The sequence below is a fragment of the Chiloscyllium plagiosum genome, unplaced genomic scaffold, assembly GCF_037043375.1.
Source record: "Chiloscyllium plagiosum isolate Xiang-an unplaced genomic scaffold, Cpla_swu_hap1 HiC_scaffold_2, whole genome shotgun sequence".
Taxonomy (NCBI): Eukaryota; Metazoa; Chordata; class Chondrichthyes; order Orectolobiformes; family Hemiscylliidae; genus Chiloscyllium; species Chiloscyllium plagiosum.
The window spans coordinates 31,665,545-31,693,126 of NW_028270140.1; the positions used below are offsets into that span (position 1 = coordinate 31,665,545).

General features: G+C 40.8%; 1 protein-coding gene across 4 annotated transcripts in view; it reads left to right on the forward strand.

Moving 5' to 3' along the window:
* tjp2a (tight junction protein 2a (zona occludens 2)) overlaps positions 1-27,582 on the forward strand; it is a 141,603-nt gene that overhangs the window by 53,298 nt on the left and 60,723 nt on the right. For 3 of the 4 annotated variants that reach the window (XM_043716825.2, XM_043716815.2, XM_087995710.1), the window contains exons 2-5: positions 13,794-13,847; positions 14,997-15,121; positions 20,600-20,702; positions 25,490-26,135. In XM_043716825.2, coding sequence (XP_043572760.2) covers positions 13,803-13,847; positions 14,997-15,121; positions 20,600-20,702; positions 25,490-26,135 — 919 coding nt within the window. In that variant the 5' untranslated portion in view covers positions 13,794-13,802. Of the gene's footprint in view, positions 1-8,076; positions 8,164-13,793; positions 13,848-14,996; positions 15,122-20,599; positions 20,703-25,489; positions 26,136-27,582 lie in introns of those variants that run through there. The other variant, XM_043716797.2, reaches the window with a different exon arrangement.

Genomic DNA, 27,582 nt, shown 5'->3' on the forward strand with positions numbered 1-27,582 from the left:
CCCTGTGCTCAGTGTGATGGTGTTGGGGGATGCTGTACCCAATTGAACTAACTGATGTGTCGCAGTCAGGAAGTCCAGGATCCAGTTACAAAGGGAGGTATTTTGGCCCAGCAGACTCAACTCCCCAAACAGGTGCTGAGGAATGATGGTGTTGAACGCAGAAAAGTCTATGAACAGTGGTCTGAAGTAAGTGTCCTTCTCCAGGTGGGTGAGGGCCAGATGGAGGGTGGTGGAAATGGCATAATCTGTGGAACAGTTTGGTTGATATGTGAACTGCAGTGTGCCCAGTGAGGGGGGCAGCAAGGTCTTAATATGCCTTTTCAGTAGCCTCTCAAAGCACTTCGTGATGGGTGTAAGCACAACAGGGCGATAGTTATTGAGATGGGGTGCTGAAGACTTCTTTGGCACGGGGACCATGGTAGTAGCCTTGAAGCACGTTGGGACTATGATGCAGGGAGATGTTGAAGATGTCCATGAGAACATCCACCAGTCTGTCAGCATCCTCTGAGCACTCTGCCAGGGATGTTATCTAGTCCAGTAGCCTTACATGGGTTGAGTCTGCATAGGGTTTTCCTCACATTGGCTGTCAAAAGACGCAGCACCTGGTCATGGGGTGGGGGGATGGAATTCCTCACACAGTGTATAGAAGTTGCTCAACTCATCCGGGAGAGAGACATCACCAGCACAAGCAGGCGATGCTATTCTGTGGTTGGTGATGGCCTGAATACTCCGCATGTTGCTGCTGTCCTGAAAGTGGCTGTGTATTCTCTGTGCATATGCATGCTTTGCCTTGTACTGCAATGGAGGGGGTCAAAAGAAGGCTAATGGGAACGGTCCCAGGGATGAATACTTTGTCATACGAAGAGCGATTTGAGGACTCTGGGTGGGGAAAGAATCTCCATTGAAACCTCCAGAACACTCAGGCCTGGATAGGAATGTCTTCAGCCAGAGGATGGTGAATCTGTGGGACTCATTAGAACATAGAACATAGAACAATACAGCACAGAACAGGCCCTTCGGCCCACGATGTTGTGCCGAACTTCTAACCTAGATTAAGTACCCATCCATGTACCTATCCAAATGCCGCTTAAAGGTCGCCAATGATTCCGACTCTACCACTCCCACGGGCAGCGCATTCCATGCCCCCACCACTCTCTGGGTAAAGAACCCACCCCTGACATCTCCCCTATACCTTCCACCCTTCACCTTAAATTTATGTCCCCTTGTAACACTCTGTTGTACCCGGGGAAAAAGTTTCTGACTGTCTACTCTATCTATTCCTCTGATCATCTTATAAACCTCTATCAAGTCACCCCTCATCCTTCGCCGTTCCAATGATAAAAGGCCGAGAACTCTCAACCTATCCTCGTACGACTTCCTCTCCATTCCAGGCAACATCCTGGTAAATCTTCTCTGCACCGTCTCCAAAGCTTCCACATCTTTCCTAAAGTGAGGTGACCAGAACTGCACACAGTACTCCAACTGTGGCCTAACCAAAGTCCTGTACAGCTGCAACATCACTTCACGACTCTTGAATTCAATCCCTCTGCTAATGAACAATAATACTCCATAGGCCTTCTTACAAACTCTATCCACCTGAGTGGCAACCTTCAAAGATCTATGTACATAGACCCCAAGATCCCTCTGTTCCTCCACCTGACTAAGAACCCTACCATTAACCCTATATTCCGCATTCTTATTTGTTCTTCCAAAATGGACAACCTCACACTTGGCAGGGTTGAACTCCATCTGCCACTCCTCAGCCCAGCTCTGCATCATATCTAAGTCCCTCTGCAGCCGACAACTGCCCTCCTCACTGTCCACAACTCCACCTATCTTCGTATCATCTGCAAATTTACTGACCCACCCTTCGACTCCCTCATCTAAGTCATTAATAAAAATTACAAACAGCAGAGGACCCAGAACTGATCCCTGCGGAACTCCACTTGTAACTGGGCTCCAGGCTGAATATTTACCATCTACCACCACTCTCTGCCTTCGACCGGTTAGCCAGTTTTCTATCCAATTGGCCAAATTTCCCTCTATCCCATGCCTCCTGACTTTCCGCATAAGCCTACCATGGGGAACCTTATCAAATGCCTTACTAAAATCCATGTACACTACATCCACTGCTCTTCCCTCATCCACATGCTTGGTCACCTCCTCGAAGAATTCAATAAGACTTGTAAGGCAAGACCTACCCTTCACAAATCCGTGCTGGCTGTCCCTAATCAAGCAGTGTCTTTCCAGATACTCATAAATCCTATCCCTCAGTACCCTTTCCATTACTTTGCCTACCACAGAAGTAAGACTAACAGGCCTGTAATTCCCGGGGTTATCCCTATTCCCTTTTTTGAACAGGGAAGGCTGAGAGTGTAGTTAAGACAGATAAAGTTCATGATTAGTAAGGGGATCAAAGGTTACATGAAGGCAGGAGAGTGGGGTCAGCTCTGACCAAATTGCTGAATTCTCCTCCTATCTTATAGCTTAGCCACGGTGCACATTGGGAGAGGTAACTGAAAACTTGGTTCAGAAGATAGAATTCAATGGAAGATTTTAAGAGGATTTGCTGAGCGATTAGGGAGTTTCACATTGAAATGAAGGTTGTTGACGGCAAAGAGTAAGTGCTCAGAAATTCTGAGTCTAAAAATTGAAGGATGGGAGCAGATTGCAGAGTAGGGAAGGTAGCACTAGGCAAATGGGAGAATGAAGAGCTTTGAAAGTTTGTGCTGGACAGTTGGAAGTACATATGGATGAGTGAGTGCCCTTGGTGCACAACAGGATATGTTTTGAATGAATTGGGGGTTTGTGGAGGTGACAATGTGTCGACAATCTTTGTGATAACTGCAGAAGGAGAAAGTCAACAATATTTGGGGTGAATATGATATGGCATTGGAAAATCCCAGTCCAAGGGCAGTAGGTTTGGTTTTGTCTGATTTTTGCAATCTGGATAGTGGTAGTCTGTTACAGTTCACCTTGTAATTTAATTTGACGTGGCAACGTGCACTTGTTAGTTTACTTGCAGCTATGGATTGTGATGGTATGGGATCCATCGTATGACCAGTTGTGCGTTTTTGGAAAAATTTGTTGCTTGGTACTTTGGCTGTGTTCCGAACACACTCCCCAAGTCATGGGATGGGGGCAGAAACGTGAATCTGGGACTTCGGATTTCAGATCGGAGACATTGCCCAACTGCACAGCAATCACATCTAAACTCTGTTGTATGGAAAAAAAATTCCGGTTACTTATTTGAAAGAGACTTTACTTGTGCTTGAAGCCAAACTGAAGTATGATGTCAAACACAATTAATATGCCTGCTGTCTTTCGTATATTGATAAGAGTTTGCAAGGGTGGTGACATTACTGTTTTAAAAGGATCCATCTGTCTGGCAAGTTTTTGCATGTTTGTGCCTATGAATTTTTTATTTGTTTGATTTCTACACCCCTGATCTGTTTCTGTAGTATCTCAGGTTTAATGTGGTGATCTAGAGATCAGGGAAAATAGTTTCAATGGTACAGTTTAAATACCAAGCCTCCAGGGGGTCTGAGTTCAAGTCCCACCTGTTCCAGAGATGTGTAATATCTCTTTGAATAGGTTGATTAGAAATTGGATTTTTTTGCAGATCTTACCACACACACAATCGGACTCACCACCCTGTTCCATTCGTCTTACAGTTTTTAATGTTGAGTTTCTGACTAACATTTATCACTCCCCTTTTGAAAATGTAGATTAGGTTATGTGGTAATTACTGCATTGATTTTTGTGGGACCTTGCTATTCCCAAATTAGCAGTGATGTTTCCTGCCTCTAGCTAGTGCTTACACTTCAGAAGTGCTTCTATTGGCTGCTGTTGAAAAATTAAAGTTGGTGAAAGATGCTATACAAATGCAAGTACTTTCAATTTGAACTCGACAGCATTGCTGATTACATATTTCAAGAGCAGTGGAATAATGCACTGAAGCTTCCTTTGATGAGATCAGTTTTTGGATAAAATACGGTACCAGAGATTTTAGAATCTAACTACCTTTTTCTTTTCCCTCTATGGGGGATTTCAAAACTAGGGGCTTATTTTAAAGATGCGAGATTTTTTAAAAGGACATGAGGAGCAATTTTTTTTTAAGAGTGGAATGAACTTCCAGAGGAAGTGGTGGATGGGAGGTACAGTTAGATATTTGAAAGACATTTGGATAAGTACGGGAGTAGGAAAGCTTTGGAGGGATATGGGCTAAGTGCAGGCAAATGGGGCTAGTTTAGTTTGGGATTATGACCAGCATGGACTGGTTGGACCGAAGGGTCTGTTTCTGAGCTGTATGACTCTAACAGAGGTTTAAAGATTTATTTTTTTTCCTCTGGAATCCTAATTGCTGACTCTTAAAACAGAATAAAATATGTCAACATTGTATAAAATGTAAAATTAACTGAAGAACTTATTTGTACTGCCATGTTTTGAAAAATAAGCAATGAATTGAATGGTAATGTAGACAGCTTTGGCTAGCTGCCTCAGATTCTCTAACAAACATTGGTCTTCAAAAACTGAGGTGCTTTGTCCAACTGGTGACTCATTGGAAGGCCTTACTTGTATTAATGAGAATTGTTCTCTTTGTACAGTGCAGAATAACAGGACTTCAGTGCATTTAATTTTAATGGACATGTGTAGCTTTTCAAAGGCCTGAGGGTGAAGGAGTGTGGGCAGAGACTGATGATGTGAATATGATTTCTCCAAAAAGACAGCAGCAAGATTGCATCAAATTGCAAGCTTAACTCCTCTCTTCAAATTATCATTGTTTGCTTTAATACTCCTGGGTGGAGTAAATGACAGGAACTGTTTCAACATGTTTTCAGAGGGTTGTTTGTTACAGCAGTTTTTTTTTAAATTGTATTTGCAAATGCTTCAAAGGCCACTGGATATAGTAGGTGATCTGCAAGATATTCTAGCTATTGGTGATGGGTGCAGTTTTTATTTGATTACTGTCTAGTAAATGAATAATTTTGTTTTAACTTTTACCCTGTTAGAATCATAGACAAAACAAAAGGAAGCCACTCAACCCATCAAGCACTTTGACAGAACTATCAAATTGGATCACTGAATCTTATATTTTTGTTTTGAAGGTTAATTATGACTCCTAAATGCCCTCAGTCAGTGTGTTCCTGATCATAATTTGCTGCACAAACTAAATTTCTGTTCCTTTTGACGGTTAATCTTTAAATCTCTAACCTCCTGGTTACTGATTGTCATGCCACTGAAAAGAGTTTCTTTATATTCTATTTACTCTACAAAACCCTACTTGATTTTGAACACCTTGATCAAACCTCCCCATAGCCTCCTGTTTGCAAGGACAGCAATTCCGTTTTTCCAGTGTCTCCACTTTACTGAGGTCCCTCATTTTTGGATGATTTGTGCTGAATGTCCTGTTTGGATGTTGTGAAGTTGACTCCAGTCTCCCCTCCATTTCTCCCTCTCCCCTCTCCCTCTCCTTAAAGCTTTGACATCCGTTCTAACGGCTTTGTGCACAGAATTGGATGCAGTTCTCCAGCTGAGGCCTAATGAGTGTTTTCAAACAGTGTTCTTGCTTGCCTTTCCCGACGACAGTTATCCTCCAAGACACCACAGCATAAAGCAGAAAACAAAAATAATTGAGTAAAACCAACTGTGCTTGTTGCTGCATCTTTATTTGACTTGGGCCTCAAGTCATCAGACAGTTGGAAGATTATTCCTGTTCTTTATGGAAATGAAGTGACATTTTCATTAATATTTGAGTTCAACAGTGCAGATGAAACTTGTTCTTTTATTATCAGCGGACGATGTTTATTCACGACTGGAAGAATAGTTCATCTTCGGCATCTGTGGTGCAGAAACACACCCGACCGTGGTGATTTTAATGGGTTCCAAATGTGCTTGGGTTGGACAATTTAGTGTCATTGTGAGTTCATCCAAGTTTTGGATGACCTCATTCAAGAAAATGGTCCTTTTTGTTTCATGCTATATGGTTGTATCTTTCAAAACTCATGCTTTTAATATGGATAATGCTTCAAAGTACTAGTATGATATGTGTGTGTACCTTACCAAAGTGCTTGATTTTGGCTTGTATTCCATTTTTGAAGCGCGAACTGTTTGTTACAATATTTAATGGATTTGCATAATGCAGCTTTTGGTACTGCCATGAAAGAACAACATTTAGTACAGTGTCTGCATGCCCACTCTCTCGTTTTTTTTTTAAAAAAGCATATTTTTTAAAATCCTTCTGAGCCTGGGGTCAACTTAAAGTCCGCTGGGTTTTTTTATTGTAGTGTAAAGATATCAATTGTGACTTTATGTGCCATGGTTCTGAGTTAGGGTGCAGATCAACGATGATCTCGTTAAATAGTGGAACAGGCTTGAGAGGACAGCATAGCTGCCTCCTGTTTCTCATTGTGCAAAAATGAAATATGCTGGGCCAGGTTCTGTTTCTACATCCATTGGAAACTCTCCAATTTCTCCGAGCTTTCTATCAGCCGCACATATAATAAAGGTCATTTTAATGAATTCCGATTCTGAAAGGCATGGAGCATTCAAAGGTTGTTCAAGGTTTAAATTCAGTGATGCCTACCATAGGGGAAAAAACACTTGTCTTGGTTGTCTTTGTTGTTGATGAAACTCTCTCTCTTACTTGGGACATTTTCAATTTTACTAAATCCGTTTGCAGATTCAAAATGATATATAAACATTTTGTATAGAGAAATTATTATTTGTAAATCCATGTTAGACCTGTGAACCAATTTTGATAATGTTGCTTACTTTAAGTAGCAAACATGCAGTAATTTCTTTGGGGGGGTAAAGTCTACATTCTACTACTAATATTTTTTTTTCTCCTTTTTTTTTGTCTGGTAAATTTTAAAAGACTGACCAAGAAAAACGTTTCATTATTCTGTTGTCAGTTCTCCCGATTTGACAGGATCATTTTGAGCTACCTGTTTGGTTTAAATTCTGGTAGCCTTCTGCTGCCCAGAATGTTTAATGAAGTTTGACCAATTTGGGACAGAGGCAGCATATTAATGCGTGAATGGTGTAGAAATACAAAGATTGTTTGTAGTAGTAGTTAAATGTAAGGCTTTGAAAGTCATGGGAGATTGTGATTGATTTAATCAGGTGTGGCCTAGCAGATCCTATATATGTCTGTAGGAACACTAGGCTATTCTGTACTTTTTGAGCCTATCCGTGATTCAGTGAGATCATGGCTTATCTGCTTCATAACTCCGACCACCTACCCTGTTCTGTTACTCTTGATAACATTCTCTTGGAAGAATCTCTGTTTTTGAAATTTTCAATTGACCCCACTTTTGGCAACCCTTTGAGGGGGGTGGAGAAAAAAAAAGAGGAACCTCTCCCTACTCAACACCAAGCCCCCACAAACCAAACTGAACCAAACCACCGCCATGAGGTGAGATCGATGCTCCTTAATAACGTGTAACTAGCATTTCTTCTGATATGTCATAGCTTGTTTACATCAGTTTTTGTTCTGAACAATTCATAAAATATAACCGTGTAAGTTGCAGTTGTTCAATAGAAAGTTTGTTTCTGGAAACACTGAGCTGAAAGAAAACTAGATTTAATTGCAGGGTGGAATCAACCAAGTGGACAGTGAATAGTTAATGTGGAGCTCTGGCTTATTCCTCCAGTTCACAGGCTTAATCCCATTTGTTGTAATGCTGTTGAGACTGTTTGTTTGTTTCTTCATAACAGTGGATTTAAGAAAAAAAAATCAACTTCCTTTTTGAAGTTAATGGCTAGTAGGAAACACATACATACTTTTCAACATTTGATGAGATTAGCATAACTTTTCCATTCTTGTGCAGCATCGCCCTACTTAGTATGTACAGTGTAAAATGTCCTAAATTCAGTGAGGCGGCCAAGGTTCTGATTGTGACTGACTTGTGTCCTGAATGGGCTGTTTTGCCTTCCCAGCACAATTGTAACTGGCAGGATTTGCGCTACATGTAGGGCAGCGATGTATTAAGCTTACATAATCTAGCTTGATTTCTGGAAATGGATGATTCTCAGAGCTAGGACTGACTAGTTGTAGGCGATTGCTACAGTGTAGTGTTGCATCTCAGTATGAAGTCCATCCAAACACTGCAGAGAAAATGGGCCAATTTGATGCATTCGTTCAAACTCTACAGCGGTCTTGTGAGTCATTCTAACATTTCTTTTGGCTAATGTTTGATTGTCTGTCTCTGTAGCTTGTTCCTTTCAATCCTATAACTGCTCACAGTTCCCTTCACCTGGTAGTTGAAAATTTGGACTAACGATTGCCTGCTGTTGCAGTTTAAACTGGTGTAATGATGCCTAATTAAGAGATTAATTGTTGTGACGGCAACTCAATTTTTATAAAACACCGGCTGTGTGTATAATGTGAAACTTTTAGTCAAATAATTCTTAAGCTGTGTAATATTTTCAGCTATTTTATTACATTTGTCCAGCATGCATGTTTGAATTGCTGAATTGTGGACTAATTTTACTGATGGGTTGTGTTATTATTTGAGATTGACGAAGCACATAGGCACAATGGATCAAATGGTTGCCTCATGCTGATGGTTTTGAAGCAGCTATCTGTCTAATGGGTCTTTCTCAGTCTGATCGTTCCCGAGGGTTGTGAAAAAAACTTTGCTTTTCAAACATTTATCCCATTTCCTTTCTTTGAATGTTACTATTGACTCTGAGCAGTGCTGTGCATGTCAAAAAAAGCATTCTTCTCTGGTTCTTTTTTCCATTTTACTTTGAAACAAATCATTAATGACTCTCCTGATAACAAATATATGTTGACACATAAGTCTTTTTTTTTAAATGAATCTTGAAGGAATTATTTTATTTCTCGTCTCTTGTTGTGTCCGTTCTGCTCAGCTATGATACTTAACGCTGCCTCACAGCGCCAGAGACCCGGGTTCAATTCCCGCCTCAGGCGACTGACTGTGTGGAGTTTGCACGTTCTCCCCGTGTCTGCGTGGGTTTCCTCCGGGTGCTCCGGTTTCCTCCCACAGTCCAAAGATGTGCAGGGTCAGGTGAATTGGCCATGCAAAATTGCCCGTAGTGTTAGGTAAGGGGTAAATGTAGGGGTATGGGTGGGTTTCGCTTCGGCAGGTCGGTGTGGACTTGTTGGGCCGAAGGGCCTGTTTCCACATTGTAATGTAATCTAATCTAATCTAATCTTAACAAAACTCTGCATGTTTTAAAGGGGTGGTGTTTAATGAATCTGTAATCTGTGTAATTGTTCATCAGGGAGTCCACGTTTCCTAGCCTGTATTGCAGTGCATTCACTTTCAGCTCCTTTGTTTGAAAATACTAAGATTTTCTCCTTTTTTTACATTAAAAAAAATCCAGTAACTGAGCCAAAATAAGAGGAATAATTTGTGAAAGTTAAGAACTGGGTCAGCGAACATCTGAAAGTGGAATTCTCTAACCCTGATGAGCAGTTGAGGTGAACAGCATTGAGGAACTTAAACGGAAATGTAAATATAGAAATGACTATGAAAGAAATAGAAGGATGCATTGATAGGTTGGAAGAAGACTTTTTTGGCGCATAAGCACTGGCATAGATCAGTTTGACCAAATGGCTTGAATCTGTGCTACACCATTCTATATAACGGTGGCTCAGTGGTTAGAACTGCTGACTCTCAGCGTCAGGGACCCAGCCTCTGGCATCTGGCTGTGTTGAGTTTGCACATTCTCCCCGTGTCTGTGTGGGTTTCCTCCAGGTGTTTTGGTTTCTTCCCACCGCTCAAAGATGTGCAGATCAGGTGAATTGGTCATGCTAAATTGCCCATACTGTTGGGTGCATTAGTCAGAGGGAAATGGGTCTGAGTGGGTTACTCTTCAAGGGTTGGTGTGGACTGGTTGGGCAGAAGGGCCTGTTTCCACACTGTAGGGAATCTAATCTAATCATATGGGAAACACCATGATATCCATCACTTCTGTAACCTTCGCTCGTCCATTTGAAGATGCAAGTTGGAGAACAGTTTCTGTATTTGTGATTCATGAAGAGATCAATGAATATATGGTTATTTATGGTAGAAAGAGTCATAGAGATGTACAGCATGGAAACAGTCCAACCCATCCATGCCGACCAGATATCCCAACCCAATCTAGTCCCACCTGCCAATACCTGGCCCACATCCCTCCAAACCCTTCCTATTCATATACCCATACAATTGCAACATTTAAAAGTTATTTGAATTAGCCTTCACCACTTCCTCTTGCAGCTCATTCCATACATGTACCACCCTCTGTGTGAAAACGTTGCCCCTTTAGGTCTCTCTTATATCTTTCCCCTCTCACCCTAAACCTATGCTTTCTAGTTGTGGACTCCCCCACCCCAGGGAAAAGACTGTCTATTTATCCTATCCATGCCCCTCATGATCTTGTAAACCTCTATACGGTCACCCCTCAGCCTCCGACACTCCAGGGAAAACAGCCCCAGCCTGTTCAGCCTCTCCATGTAGCTCAAATCCTCCAACCCAAGCTAAAGTTAAAAGTCACACAACACCATGTTATACTCCAACAGGTTTAATTGGAAGCACTAGCTTTCGGAGTGCCGCTCCTTCATTAGGTGGTCACAACTACCTGATGAAGGAGCGGTGCTCTGAAAGCTAGTGCTTCCAATTAAACCTGTTGGACTATAACGTGGTGTTGTGAGATTTTTAATTTTGTACACCCCAGTCCAACACCAGCATCTTCAAATCATGACTACTGTCCAACCCTGGCAACATCCTTGTAAATCTTTTCTGAACCCTTTCAAGTTTCACAACATCTTTCCGATAGGAAGGAGACCAGAATTGCACGCAATATTCCAACAGTGGCCTAACCAATATCCTGTAGAGCCGCAACATGACCTCCCAACTCCTGTACTCAATACTCTGACCGATAAAGGAAAACATACCAAGCGCCGCCTTCACTATCCGATCTACCTGCGACTCCACTTTCAAGGAGCTATGAACCTGCACTCCAAGGTCTCTTTGCTCAGCAACACTCTCTAGGACTTATACACAATGGTAAAGTCCTGCTAAGATTTGCTTTCCCAAAAGTGCAGCATCTCTCTTTTATCTGAATTAAACTCCATCTGCCACTTCTCTGCCCATTGGTTAAGATCCAGTTGTAATCTGAGGTAACCTTCTTCGCTGTCCACTACACCTCCAATTTTGGTGTAATCTGCAAACTTACTAACTATACCTCTTCTATAAATGATTTGGATGCAAGCATAAACGGTAAAAAGTCGAGGACCCAACTCCGATCCTTGTGGCACTCCATTAGTCACAGGCCTCCATTTGAGGTGGAAAAGTTTGCATCTTTCTTCCACTTAGTACGGCTGTTTCATACAAGCAGCTGTATGTATTAATTAAAGTAATAAAGAAAATCAGGTGTTTGCGGGGGGGGCGGGAAGAATAACTTTGTTCACCTGAGAATGTATGATTTGCTATCCTCGGGTGTAGTGAGGAGTCTGACAGATGCCTTGAAGTGGAGCTAGCGAAACATCAGAGGAGGAAGGAAGGAAATATGTATGTTGATCGTGAGCATAAAACATTGGCTTGGACTGCTTTAGTTTGAATGGCCTGTTTCTGTGCTGTGAAATGTGGTGAAAGTTGGAGTAATTCTGAAGGGCTGTGTCCAAAATGTTCTCCCATTTATCCTTTAACTAATTTGGAGATTCTTCCCCAATGAAAATCTTACATTGTGAATAGTGGATTTTAATTAGACAGGTGAGATTTATGACATGAGGGAGTGTAGTTGTGAGATTTTTGAATTCGGTGAGCAAGTCTTTGTTTTTTTTTCCACATTCTTACTCCTTTGTTATTTTTAAAAAGCGAAATAAATACAAGCACTGAAGCACTGCTTTTTTCATGGGAATCCTAGAATTTTGACTACGGGAGCTATTTATTGACAATACTAATAGAATCCCCACAGTCTGGAAGCAGACCATTCAGCCCATCAAGTCCACAGCAATCCTCCGAAGAGCATCCCACCCCCAAACCTATTCCCAAAATTTACCATGACTAATTCACCTAGCCTTCACATCACTAGACTCTATGGATCATTTTAGCATGGCCAATCTATCTAATCTACACATCTTTGGACTGTGGAAGGAAACTGGTGCATCCAGAGGAAATCTACGCAGACGTGGGGAATGTGCAAACTTCACACAAGTCGCCCAGGGCTGGAATCCACTTCCTGTTCCTTGGCACTGAGGCAGTGGTGCTAACTACTGAGGCAGTGGCGCTGTCAGTATTTCTGAGTTTCTTCAAGTTTAAAGGGTACGAAATCTGTTGTAGGTCAGGTGTGACCAAATTGAGTGAGTGGTGGCTTAGACTCAACATGCTGTATGGCCCTCTTCTGTTCTATTGAGTATTCTTATGCCGGAAATGCAACAGCCAGTTTGTACAAAGCAAGATCCCATAAACATCAATGTGATGATGCCAAGATGAACTATTTCTCAAGGTGTGCGTTGAAGTATAAATATTGGTTAGGACATCTGGGGATTGTTTGCTGAATAACAGCTATGCTGTCCTTTTATATAAACCTGAGGGAAGCTTAGGACTTCAGTTTAACAGAATCCAAGGTAATACTGAGGGAATTTTGCATTCCTCTGGGAGGATCAGCCTGGAATTTGAGACTGAGTTTGTGGAGTGGGATCCATTTTTTTTAAAAGAGAAGAAAAGTCATCTTTTGGGATTTGACCATTCTGTTGGGTTGGTGTTTTCACCGATTTTTGTGAAAGCAATATTCTTAGACAGCAGCTATACCTTTTATTATGGGTGGAAACATTTGTTTTATAGATATCTTTTTGGCTGATTTTACTCCTTTCTTTACATGGCTGTACTCAAAGGTACAGGCAAGTATTATCCCTTTTGAGTTTCTGTGCAAGCCACTGTAACCAAGCATTAAACTGGTCCAACCAAATAATTACACCCATTTTCCATTTGAGATGGGTTTTTGCCATTGCAACACAGCTTAAGTTTGCTAAAATCAGCTAACATACAGAAAATGACAGAACATCATGGACTGTGATTCAATCATGCTCATTGCTACATTTGCACACTTAGTTACACAAGCTTTTGTGTAGGTACAGTGTGAAGCAATAAATGTTGATAAGAGTACATATTTCCTTGGAAAATAGATATAGAAATAGAGTAGAGGGCAATCTAGGGATACTGGTACACCACTTCTGAGTTGTGATGCCATCAAATAAAGCTTTTCTTTTTACTTGAACAAATCACCTGGGATTTATTTCTGCAGTAGTAGAATTAAAAAAGCAGGGAAGTTGTTATAACAAACTTGGAGAACAGTGCAGAGTTTGGGTCTCTTAAGGATACAAATGCACTGGGAAAAGGTGTAAATTTAAGATTTTACAAACTTGTATCAGAACAGAGAAGTTATGATTACTTGAACGGGTGAACAGGGGGTTGGGCCATTTTGTTTTAGATACAAAACAAGGGTGAAAAGTGATACACTGGTAGCCCATTGAGGAGTTTTGATGAGACTAAATGAGGAGAAGCTAGTTCCATTTCCTGCTAAGACCAGAATTAGGCATCATGAAAATAAGATTGTCCAAATAAAATTAGTAGAGTAGGAGAAACACTTCACCCAGAAAATGGTTAGGAGGTGGTTGAGGTGGATAGTGTAGGTGCATTCCAAGGGAAGCTGGCAAAACACATGACGGACAGCGGAATATACTCATGGGGTGAGATGAAGCAGTGTAGGAGGAAACTAGTGTAACTATTGAATTAGGTCCATTGGGTTGAATGTTAATTGCCTTTGTTTTTCCACAGGCCACCACCATGGAGGAGATGATATGGGAGCAGTTTACTGTGACTTTACAAAAGGTAAGTATTTCTCTGGTTTGTTCAGCTTTACAAGGAATGTGATCTGATACAGGTCAGGCATGATCAAATTCAAAAGTGGCTTAGACTCCATGAGCAGTGTGGCCATCTCCCTGTTCCTATGAGTACTCTTAATTTTTAAATGTTTACCATGATTGGACCTTTGGTATTATAAATAATTTTAAACAGTATTTAAAACCACTTGTAATTCATTCTGTAACTTGCTTGGAACTTAATACATTATAGAATCATTATTGTCATTTCTTTGCTGTGCTTCTAGCTGGATGGATTTCTTTTGTGCCATAGATTTTCTGAGGTCTCATTTTCCAGGAAATATTTTTATTCTTGCAAGTTCTGTTTTATGTAAGCATTATCTAATGGTCTTTCACATAGCCTGTTAATGGCAATGTGGTTAGCTCTTTGTCCCTGCCCACTGTAATGGCCTCAAGTCATTCAGTAGTATTTAAGAAGGCAACTCACCACCAGCTTTCCAAAGGCAGTTAGGAATCGGCATAAATGCTGGTTAGGCAGATGTGGGTGCGGCAGATGCTGGAAATTCGAGTCAAGATTAGAGTGGTGCTGGAAAGGCATAGCAGGTCAGGCAGCATCCAAGGAGCAGGAAAATCGACATTTCAGGCAAAAGCCTTTCATCATTTCTGATGCTTCTCGAATGCTGCCTGAACTCATAAACACTGTGGTGCCCGTGTCCTGCAAAATAATTTTTGAAAGTTCTGTTAATAGTACAATCTTGTGTGTCTCCCACGTTTTGAAATCAAATGGGATAAAAGCTCTATCAGTAAAGTCCTGAATTCTCATTCTCTGACCTGCCTATTTTAAACATAAATCTTCAGCCAAGATACAGGTACATCCTGATGCAACCATGGATCAAACTGTAATCAGTTTTCAATTGGAAAAGTTCTTGAACGCTCAAGTGAATCTGATCGCCATGTTTTACCCGGATTTATTTTTTTAGGAAGACAATCAGCTGTCTTTTGTTCAGTTATCCAATTGTTAAAGTGACTTCTGATCTTTTTCTTTTCTTCTCATTTTGCCTTTCTAACCTTTTAATTATAGGTTTTGATTTTCACACACCAGTCAATATTTTGCAAAATTTCCTAACTTTTTTTTTCCCTTCACCTTCCCAATTCTTAGGACTCGAAGAGGGGATTTGGTATAGCAGTGTCTGGAGGAAGAGATAACCCCAATTTTGAGAATGGTGAAACCTCCATTATTATCTCTGATGTTTTGGAAGGAGGCCCGGCAGATGGGCTACTGCAGTAAGTAAACCTTGTGGAGATCTGGTTTGTGAGTGGCAATAATCTGCATTTTAAGTGAGGAGTCAGTGATTTTAGCAGAGAGCTCCACTTAACATTTTAGTGTGCGATTTATAAAGGATATTGACTTGGTGTATAGCACTCTAAGCCCTTTGATCTTGGAATGAGAAAGTTAAGGATTCAAGTCTCACTCATGGACTTGAGTGCAAAATTCAGGCTGAAATGCCATCAGCATGAGTGCTGCACTGTTGGAGATGCTGACTTTCAGATTAGATGCTAAATTGAAGCTTGGTCTACCATCTCAAGTGCGCATAAAACAATTTTACAGGAGAAATCTCCAGTGTCTTGATCAAGATGTATACTTCAAACAACACTCACCAATGATCTGTCTTCCTTCTTCCTGTCTTTGAGCCTACAAGTAACTTCTGTCTGCACCAACAGCTCACCATAGTCTACAATCTTGTGATAAGGATTTACTTTTGTAGCTTGTACATCTTTTGAAGATTGATTAAAGCCAGTAGCTAAAACTGTGGGGAAAAAAAACTTTCTTATTGCAATATAATTAAATCTCTAATATGAAGTATAAGTCCCACATAATGTTCGGGAGTTGGTTTAGCTCTGTTGGCTGGATTGTTGGTTTGCAGAGCAACTGTGGGAGGAAGCCCACGCAGACACTGGAAGAATGTACAAACTCCACCCAGACAGTTGCCTGAGGCGGGAATTGAGCCAGGGTCTATGGGTCCACCAGTTTTATCTATGATTCCAAAATGTTTTATTTACAGGAACAATTTTCAGCTTAAGATTTGAACTCTGTAACAAAAAGGGATAATGGGACAAGTGATATCCTTGTCACACTAGTTCCAGACCATGAGCATCTCCAACAAGAGAATCCAATCGTCTTTTGATACTCAATTTTGAGTTGATTTATTATCCTCATATGTACTGGGATATAATGAAAAGTATTGTTGAGTGTATTAACCAGACAAATCATACCTTTTATAGAAGTGCATCAAGTTAATAGAACAGAATGCAGAATATAGTGTTATGGCTGCAGAGAAAGATCTAATGAGGTCCTTTCATAAGTCTGATAACAGCAGGGAAGATGCTGTTTTGAATCTATTGGTACATGTTTTCAAACTTTTGTATCTTCTGCCTAATTCTCCCACACTCAACTTCCAGAACCCAAACACACAAACTGGCTACACGAGTAGAAGTCTGTTTTGTAGTTTTAGCCTCCCAATGAATTGACGATTATGTAAGTATGTCTGAGCTGTACCACTTCTGCTGTATCCTGTCTGCAGAGTTGTGGGACAATACATTATATCCCGTATAGTGAGTAGTGGCTGTCAGCAATGTAAGATTTGTGACCTTAAAGATATGTGTCCATCTCACATCACAATATTGTAAGTAATATCTACTATCGTAAGTAATCTAATCTAATATTAAGTTTAGGGGCATGAAAATCATTTAACCAAAATGTCAGATTCTCAGGCCCACCTTATTTCATTCCTGCATTTTGGCAGAGGTTTGAGATGAGAATTAAAAGTTGTTAAACAATCACTGCAATTGGTCTCTAGCAATTGATGTATAACAGATCCAGCCACATGAGGAATTGCTTGTATATTGGAGAACTTTGTGAGCTGTGGGTCCAAAATCACCTGTGAGATCTACAACACGTCATATCTCAACTTTGATCGAGGTAATAACCTTGAGTTACAAGAACATTAGAAAACTTAAGTTGTTAGCAGTTAGAAAGTGAAATGTATAGATGAGAGGTTGAGAGAATTAAGATAAATGTGTTTTGCTTTTAATTTTAACCTTGTTATATGATAGTTCTGCCTGTAAGACTCCCTAGAGTTTCTGTGTGAAGTGGGGATCTAAAGCAGATTGCACAGGGAATTCTGAATTTGCTCTTGCCAAAGGCATATTGTCATTTTAATTTGTTCAGCATGCTTTATAAGGCTGCTGTAACTAATGAGAAACAAATGGTGCAACCACTAATAATTGTTATTGACTTGGGAACAGTCGTTAACTAAAACCCAATACATTATAATAAAAAGTAAAATATACTTTTGTTTAATCTTGGAAAGCAGATTTTCCTGTTGCGGCACAAGTACATAAGGATTTGAGAGCCATTGTCCTTTTTTTTTGCATTTCAAGGGGAATATTATAAATTGGATTTGTTCAACAACTTATTAGTGAATTCTTTCCTATGGGTGATATTTCAGGTTTTCTGCTTCTAGTCAGAAGATTTTGTTTGCATAATTTAAAAAAAAAAGTATCGGTCATGTTGGCTTTCTTTCACATTTTATTATTACCACCACCCCCCCACCCCAACACGCACATGTGCCACATGCGCACACATTGTACTCTGCGTCTCTCTCTATACGTGTCCCATAAACATACATGGCGCAAAGGGCCCAACATGTAATTATACAAAGAGACAAAAGTGTTGTATAAATATTTTTGCTGTAATTAAAATTGGCCAGAGACTTCTCTTCATTATAATCGTGAGTAAATTTCGATATTCTATATACCTCAACCTCTGGATGAGTGCTTCAAATCCTCATAATCATTTTAAATACAACTAATGAAGATGCTCCAACTTGTAATCATGTCTGATGCTTACTCCATTAAACTCTAGTTAATATTCAATGATCTTGCTCAAATAAGAAGTTTTTTTTAAAAAGGTGTCCTTGCTGATTTTTGCAAATAATCTGTTTCAATGAAGACTCCTTCGTTCCTTATGATTGCTTGTCTATGCTGTTTGCTTAGTTTCTTTTATCTGTTCCCTGGCTCTGGAGTTGCATTTTTTTAAAATCTCACTTGCACCCTGTCTCTTGTCCCATCAATTCCCATTCTGGAACACACCGTGAACCCCAAAACAAAAACAGTAGTGTGGGTAGTATGTATGTAATATGGATTGCAGTGATAGGGGAAGGTAGATCACCACACATAGGGGATGCACAGTAAATGGCTGACCTTGGCGAACATACTCCTATCCTTTGAAACAATTTTAAAAGTAATGATGAATGGTTGAGACTTTGGGCAAAAATCAAATCCAAAATTTTGTCTTTTTACAAATGTTTCTCCATTTCCCCCACCCCAGAGTAAAGTTTACAGTAATTGATTCAATTTGATGAAGCTTCATGTTGATCTTTGGATTGACATGAGACTGATGCAGTGGATGATGTTTGAGAGAAAGTAATCCAGTCTTGATTTGGGGATTTAATATGAAACACTTTAGTAGTCAGTGATCTCTTTTGGGAGTTTCTATCCCAATATTTGTTTCCTGATGTTCTGTGTCCTTCACATAGGTTGTATAAAAGTAGTTATCAGTGATAACATGAGATATTTTGAAGCTTCACGTCAACTATATTGTAACAGACTATGTCATTTCTATGGCACCTTCCATGACCTCACTACATCCCAAAGTAGTTTACACGTAGTGGTGTGTAACCGTGGAGGAATTTGTTCACAGCCAGCTTCCACAGTCAGCAACGTGACAGTAAGCTTTTATTGATGTTGGTTGAAAGGTAAACCTTGGCCAGAGCAGCAGATATATTTCCTCAGCTCTAAAGTATTGCCATGAGATCTTGTATGCTGAAAAATGTGTTGCTGGAAAAGCGCAGCAGATCAGGCAGCATCAAAGGAGCAGGAGAATCGACGTTTCGGGCATAAGCCCTTCTTCAGGAGCTCCTGCTCCTTTGATGCTGCCTGACCTGCTGCGCTTTTCCAGCAACAGATTTTTCAGCTCTGATCTCCAGCATCTGCAGTCCTCACTTTCTCCTATGAGATCTTGTATGCCCATTTGAGATGGCAAACAGGGACTCTGTCTAGCTTTTGATCCAAAAAGTGGTATCTCTGACAGTGCAGCATTCCCTCTACTGTGCTGGATGTCAGACTATTGTACAAAATACAGAGGCATGGGATTGAGGGTGATTTAGCGATTTGGATCAGAAATTGGCTTGCTGAAAGAAGACAGCATAGTGGTTGATGGGAAATATTCACCCTGGAGTTCAGTGACTAGTGGTGTACTGCAAGGATCTGTTTTGGGTCCACTGTTTTTGTCAATTTTATAAACGACCTAGATGAGGACATAGAAGGATGGGTTTTTAAATTTGCGGATGATACTAAGGTCGGTAGAGTTGTGGATAGTGATGAAGGACATTGTAGGTTACAGAGGGACATAAATAAGCTGCAGAGCTGAGAGCTGGCAAATAGAGTTTAATGTGGAAAAGTGTGAGGTGATTCACTTTGGAAGGAGTAACAGGAATAATGAGTACTGGGCTAATGGTAAGTTTCTTGGTAGTGTAGATGAGCAGAGAGATCTGTGTGTCCACGTATGTAGATTCTTGAAAGTTGCCACACAGGTTGATAGGGTCATTAAAAAAGCATACGGTGTGTTAGTTTTTATTGGTAGAGGATGCAATCATGCTTGGAGTATTGTGTACAGTTCTGGTCACTGCATTATAGGAAGGATTGGAAGCTTTGGAAAGGGTTCAGAGGATATTTACTAGGATGTTGCCTGGTATGGAGGGAAGGTTTTACAAGGAAAGGCTGAGGGAATTGAGGCTGTTTTTGTTGGACAGAAGGAAGTGGAGAGTTGACTCAGTTGACACATAAGATAATCGGAAGGTTAGATTGGACAGTGAGCCTTTTTCCTCTGGCAATGGCTAGCATGAGGGGATATTGCTTTAAATTGAGGGGTGTTAGATATAGGACAGATGTCAGAAGTAGGTTCTTTACTCAGAATAGTAAGGAGAAAGTGAGGACTGCAGATGCTGGAGATCAGAGCTGAAAATGTGTTGCTGGAAAAGCGCAGCAGGTCAGGCAGCATCCAAGGAGCAGGAGAATCGACGGTTCGGGCATGAGCCGAAGAAAGTCTCATGCCCGAACCGTCGATTCTCCTGCTCCTTGGATGCTGCCTGACCTGCTGCGCTTTTCCAGCAACACATTTTCAGCTCAGAGTAGTAAGGGCATGGAAAGCCCTGCCTGCAACATTATTAGACTCGGCAACTTTTATGGGCATTTAAATGGTCATTGGATAGGCATATGGATGAGAATGGAATAGTGTAGGTTAGATGGGCTTCAGATTTGATTTCACAGATTGGTGCAACATCGAGGCCGAAGAAGGGCCTGTATTGCGGTGTAATGTTCTGCATACCTTTGTAGTGGGACCTGAACGTTTTGACTGGGGTGAAAATGATGCCATGTGAATCACAGCTGGCAAGTATGATTCCAGATTCAAATAAGAGGTAGTTGCAATTGTGTAACTTCGAAAGCATCTGGTATTTCAAATGAAGAGAATTGTTTATTGCATTTCATGAGTACTGTTTAAAATGAATGTGTTTATATTTCCAAATTTTCAACTCTAAAAGAATTTTAGAATGTTGGAGTAGTTATTTCTGAATGTGTATCAAATTGTTTTTACTAGAAATGCAAGTTCTATAATTGTGAATGTTTTCTCTCTCTCAATAGAGAAAATGACCGTGTCATAAATGTTAATGGATTTCCGATGGAAAATGTGCCTCACTCTGTTGCAGTACAACAGTTGAGAAAATGTGGGAAGGTAGCTCAAATTGTAAGTGATACTGACTTCTTTTTTTATTTTAAAATCTCTCAGCCCAGTAATTTTTTTTAATTGTGCAATGTCCATGATTCCATGTTCACCACTGAAAGGCAGCCAAGCAGTGAATGGTCAAACTGACTGGGATTAGTCCCATTACAACCAGAAAGTGTTTCTGTTATATGCACAAGATATTGTAACCTAGAACATGGGTAAAAGCAGATTCAATAGTAACTTGCAAACAGGAATATGATAAAGGGGCAAAATTATATGAGAAAAAGAGGCAGCAGTTGTAAGACCAACTAAATGGATGCTGTCTTTTTGGACATATTAGCATCTATACTGTGTGGGCTGGATGAGCACAGGCGCCAAACATAAATTGATTTAAAGTAATCATGCTACAAAATGGCAGCGGTGTACACCTCTATGCAAATCATTGCAATAGCTTTCCAAGGCTCTTTTTAAACAGCACCTATTAGAAAAATAGAAGGACAAAAGGCCAGCAGTTACATAGAAACACCGTGGCCTCAAGTTTCCGATCCTTGCTATCCTGACTTGGAAATATATTGTTGTTCCTTCACTGTCACTGGATCAAAATCTTGGAACTCCCTCTCTTATCCCACCAAATGGGCTGCAGCAGTTCAAGAAGGCAGACTTGTCACTATATTAAAGGGCAGAGCACCTGCATCCCATAAATACACTGTCCAATGAATTCCTCCTGTCTTTGTGCCAGAGTTCTGCACTTTTTTTCCTTCAAATATTGCCTCCTTGTTTTTGAAAACTTACTATCCAATCTGCGTCCATTGTCTTCTATCCTAACTCACTTTCTTTCCCCCCTTTAACAATTATTTTCCTCATGTTTCCTTTTACCCAATTGCCTACCTGGCAGGGAATATAGTTTCTCTTTATTTACTGTACACTAATACCTCCATTTTGTTGACATCTCTATTAAATCTCCACTTGTTTTGCTCGAAGTAGAAATTTTCCAGTGTCTCTGTCAATATTAACAGGGCCATGGAAATTAGCCAACAATAAGTGATGCTCTCCCTGAGTATCCATGCTAATATTGACAGACATTGATATCCTTGTAGCAATGGTAAAATGCTATTGTCCAGGATCTTTAAGCAGCACTGGCTTTGCAACACTTACAGTAACTTGTATATGCTTTATTGCATTTCAGCCAACAAATATCAATGGTTGCTTTAAGTGGTTCTAAGTACAATCTCTTCACTAACTGTGTGACAAGGCATGGATAAAAATAGGGATTTGAAAAATCAATTTTCCAGTGACTATAATGCAATTATCAGAATCCATTCATCATACAGATTAAATTTCCAGCAGTAGGTTTAAATTGAATGATGCCTACCCTGAATAACTGCGGAAGAAACATTTTTTTCCATTTCCTCGGGGTTTCAGCTTGTGCTTTAGTCTTTTATGTCGTTGATTTTGCTCCCTCTCCCAATTTTATTTAAACTTCTATCTACCTCCTCACCTTGCACTTTGGCTGTTCCCAAGAACAATCAACAGAATTATCACTGAATGCTAAAAATCTGGTGCTTTGCTATAAGACTGGGTTTTAAATTAGTGTCAAGCATACTTCCATTTGATCAATCTGTAGATATTTATGAAACTAATGTTGTAAAGTGCCTTATGAAAAGCTTAATTGAAGAGTTTGCATTCTTTTTGTACCCTCCCACCATATAACTGAGAATCAGTGAATGAAACAGCACAGAAGGATGTCTTTTGGCCCATTATTTCCTTTCTCAAGCATTCATCTATTCCTCTTTGAGAGTATTATATAGTTGAATGAAGCGATGAAAAATAATTGTGCAAACCTAAACGCTTTGACGATTCTTTAATTTATTGTTTGTTTAATCAGTTCAGACCAATTTCAGAAATGTAACCTAAATAGATTGGTTCTTTTGCAACAGTATACTGTTCAAAATGTATGCAATTTTGGAATATTCCAGTGACCGAAGAATTGGCTTGCTGAAATGTTTAAGTTTCTAGCCAGTATTTTACACTGGCAATCTCTAACCTGACAGGCAGCAGAGGAAAGTGGCCAAGCAGAGGCTGATAGCTAAGTCCGGTACTCATAGGGAGGGCCTCAACCGGGACCTTGGGTTCATGTCACATTATAGGTGATCACCATTGCACTACACACACACTCCCAGATATTCCTAAACACACACACTCTCTCATACACAGGTACACACAGACACCCACACACACCCTTATAGACACACACACTCCCACACTCTCACATGCACCCCCTCACAGACTTAAGACACTCTGCACTCACTACACACGCACACACTTTCTCTCACTCTCAACCCCCACCCCAGACACGCGCGCACACATATTTTGTGGGGTGAATTTGTACTTGCAGAGTTACATTGCACTTTGCTCAAAAACTGCATACATTCATGTAGAACTCTGAGCTCAAAAACTGCATGAATTTATGTAAAACTCTGTTATCTCACTTTTTAGATTTAAAATCTCTAACCTCTCCTCAATGTGATGCCAATGCTAGCTCAATATCCTAACAATCCGCGTAAGAGTAAAAGGAATAAATGTTGCCATTTTATGTTGCATCATTGAACAATTTAAAATCTCCCCAAGCAGGTGTTTAGCATATAGCTGACACTGAACCAAGCAAGGTCATATTTGGACAGATGATCAGAAGTAGGTAGAGAATTGCATTAACGTCATGAGTATGTTCTCATAGCCTTAGCAAGGACTGGACACCATACATGGGAAAACTGTGTGTATTGTGTAAGTAGTTAATAAATAGTCATCGGAAGCATGGTAGAGCCATGTTTCATAGAACCTTGTTCACGAGAGCTCCAGCTGCACATGATGTGACATCAGTATAATCTGACTATTATTATTAATAATAATAACATCAACAATTACTCCCACATGCTAGAGCTGCTAATTTTGGAATAATGGAAAATGGGATGCTGAAGAGGACAGCGACATCTGTGTCCTGACGTAATGACTTGAAATAGCCACTTTCTCCTTTACCACCTCTGATTTAATTAAATTGTACCAAATTCTCCCATTCACTTCACTTTCCCTCTTTCTTTCTTCCTTGTCTATTTCAAAACTGTTTTGCAGGCCACTTTGATTTTTCTTTGCAAACAGTAAAGAACTAGTTTTATTTTTAAACATTCAGTCAAAACCCACAAATATATTGGCTGGCAAATCATTTAATCTGTTGCATGTCTCTCTTTGCTAAGATTGCTGTGACTTTTGCCTGGTATTTCGCAGCGTGGGTTCAGAGGAGATATTTCAGCTCTTGAATTATTCGACCAATGTGACTGGTCTGACTCTTGATTCAATCGACCTACCTCGTTCTATAACACTTGGTGACTTAATCTAATGTGTACATACACATTTTTCTCTGGATTGGTTTCCGGTTGGTCCTATTACATGTTCCGGGCAGAAGTGGGTATTGCAGATGCTGGAGATTAGAGTCAAGATTAGAGTGACTCTGGAAAAGCACAGCAGGTCAGGCAGCATCTGAGAGGCAGGAAAATCAACGTTTCGGGCAACGTTTCAGGAATGTGGCTGGGAGCCTTGGGGGGGTGGAGAGATAAATGGGAGGGGGATGGGGCTAGGGAGAAGATAGCTGAGAGTGCAATAGTTGGATTGAAGTGGAGGTGAAGGTGATAGGTCAGAGAAGAGGGTGGGGCGGATAGGTGGGAAGGGAGATTGACAGGTGGGACAGGTCATGAGGATGATGATGAGCTGGGGTAAGGTTGGGGGAGGAGAAATGAGGAAACTGGTGAAATCCACTTTGATGCCATGAAGTTGAAGTGTCCTGAGGCGGAAGATGAGGCATTTTTCCTCCAGGCGTCGGGTGGTGAGGGAGTGGTGATGGAGGAAGCCCAGGACCTGCATGTCCTCGGCAAAGTGGGAGGGGGAGTTGAAATGTTCGGCAACAGGGAGGTGAGGACCACATTTTAAAAAAACATAGTTAGCTATGCCTCAACTGAGGGCCACTTAAAAATCTCTGGGACACCCGCACCAATCAATCCCACCATCCCTTCTCTAATCTTGACTATTACATGTTCCCTCTGGGCCCATTCTGGATGTGTATAAAGTAAACTATTTCATGCCTGTTCTCCTTATTGATGAATCTTTGTGGCATGTACTTGTTTCTTCAATCTCTAGCACATCCTACACCTCCATTCCTCTAATCTGGTTGATGCCGTGTAACGAGTCTTTGGGAAAATGAATTTGCACAGCTTTCATTTTTGAAATGGTGCTTCCCTGCATGACAAACTCGGTGTTTAAACAAATGTTTTATTACTTGCTAGCAATTTATTTTTTGCTTTCCCTACCACCTTTAAAAATTTTCATGTTTCAAGCATTTTTTGGCATTTGATATTAGGATTGAATTGTATAATTCTTGGTTTGGGTTGATGCTGAGAAAATATTTCCTACAACATGACATACACCATCACCATCTCCAAATTAATGGACTGACTATTCTGAACAGAAAAGAGGGAAAAGTTTATTTTTCAGTCAAGTTTGTGCATCGTTGGAATTCACTCCTCCAGTGAACTGGTATTGACAATATTTGAGGCTGAACTTAACACATTGGGGAATTGAGAGATAGGGTCATGGTCCAACAAGCCAAAAATAAGGTAGAAGATGACTTTTACTAAAAAGGTCAAAACAATCTATTCCATCACTTATTTCTAATACTGATCAGATTTCCAGAGTGCGTTATTCAGTCTCGATGGTTGGTTAATTCAAATTAAACTTGCCAATTCTCAAACTTTCTTCAACAGGTCGTGAAACGGGGCCGGAAAGTTCCAGCTCGGCTGCCACTGACTGAACCCGAAAGTAACTTCTTTGAGATAGCAGATGACTATGACCGTAGAAGTGAGCACAGCATTCAGAGTGAGAGGAGTGACGGGGGGCCTAGAGGCCGCAGCTACAGCCGAGATTGGAGTCCCGACAGAGGCTACAGCCGGGACACAGAGCGTGGCAGGAGCTACGACAGAGCCCACAGCAGAGATCGTAGCTACAGCAGGGATCACAGCCGGGGGAGAATAATCGATGATGACCGTGGCTACGAGCATGCTGACCGAGGCCAGGGACGGGTGTACGACGATGATCGAGGTTACGAGCATGCTGACCGAGGCCGGGGACGGGTGTATGATGATGACCGTGGCTACGAGCATGGTGATAGAGGTCGAGGGCGGGTGTATGACGATCGAGGTTATGAGAAAAGTTACGAGCATGGTGACCGTGACCGTGGGCGGGGCCGGACATATGACGATGATCGAGCCTACGACCATTACCGAGAGCCAGCAAGAGCCCCAAGCCGAGATCGACTTAAATCCAGGAGCCCATCACCTGAATCCTCCTCCTATTCTTATGGATTACCCAAGCCATACAAAGTCATGCTTGTAAAGAGCAAACCCAATGAAGGTGAGAAGTGTGCTTTTATTTTGCCTGCATTCTCTACATCTCTTGGTCTCTCGAAATGATTAATTCAGCAAAATATTTGGAGAGTAATTTTGAAGAAATAATAGTTCTCCTGGGTAATTGCAAGGTTGTCCCCTAAAATTGGCATTAATTTGCAGCCAATCAGTAACATAGAATTTAAAAATCTTGAAATTGAGAGTAACTTGGAGATTTGCAAGGTTAGCTAAAGATGTTTAAACAGCACCTTTCAAACCCACCACCATTTTCCGTTTAGAAGGACAAGGACAGCAAATGCATGGGAACACCACTACCTGCTAGTTCCCCTCCAAGCCACTCACCATCCTGACTTGGAAATTATATTGCTGTGTTCACTGGGTCAATGCCTTGGAACTCCCTGCTTTAATGTTATTGCAGGTATACCTTGCAGCACATGGGCTGTAGCGGTTCAAAAAGGCACCTCATTGCCAACTTAAGGATAATTAGTGATAGACAATAAATGCTGGCCCAGCCAGCGACTTCCATGAGTGATTTTTTTTTTTTAAATTGCTTGAGGTTTTCTTGTGCAAGACATTATTGAGAGTTTTTAACCACCATTCAGGGAATTCCAGGGTTTTGTCCCAGTACCCATAAAGGAATGGCGATACCATTCCAAGTCCGGATTGTGTGAGACTTGGAGGGGAATCTTGAAGACAGGCATTTTGCCATTCATCAGCTTCCCTCCACTTTCTTGGTGGTGGAGGTCACAAGTTTAGAAGTTGCTATCAAATGAGTTGCTGAGCATCTTGTTGAAGTTGCCCTCTGCTGATACTCTTATTGGTAGAGGGAGTGAATGTTGGATGGGGGTGCCAGTCAAACAGGCTTTTTTGTCCTGGATAGTGTCAGGTTCCTAATGTTGTTGAAGCTAGTGGGGTGTATTGATCAGACTCCTGACCTGCACGTTCTAGGTGGGAGATAGGAGGTGAGTTACTTACCACAGGCATCCTAGCTTCTGACCAGCTCTTGGAGCCACTATATTTATATGGCCAGTCCAGGTCAGTGTCTTGTCAATGGCAAACAGTGGTAAATCAGATTAGAGTTAAAAGTTAGTGAACAGTTAATTACTGAGCTTATGCCATTTGCTAAGCTATGTGATTCCACAAGCAACCAATCAGATCTAAGCTTATCTGTCCTGCTACGTCAAGTTGTGAATAGCTACTTAAGTGTTGGAAACCAGTTTAGCAAATTAATCAATGGTTGAAAGTATATTCGTTTTGGGGAGGTAATTGACTGTGTTGGAATTGTCCTGCTTTTTAATGGAACAAACATACCCGGGCAATTCTTCATATTGCCCTGTAGATGCCAATATTGTAGCTGTACGTGAACAGCTTGGTGAGGGGAACACTTTTTTTTAGTTCTGGAGCACAAGTCTTTGGTACTATTGCCAGAATATCTTCAGGTCCTGTAGCCTTTG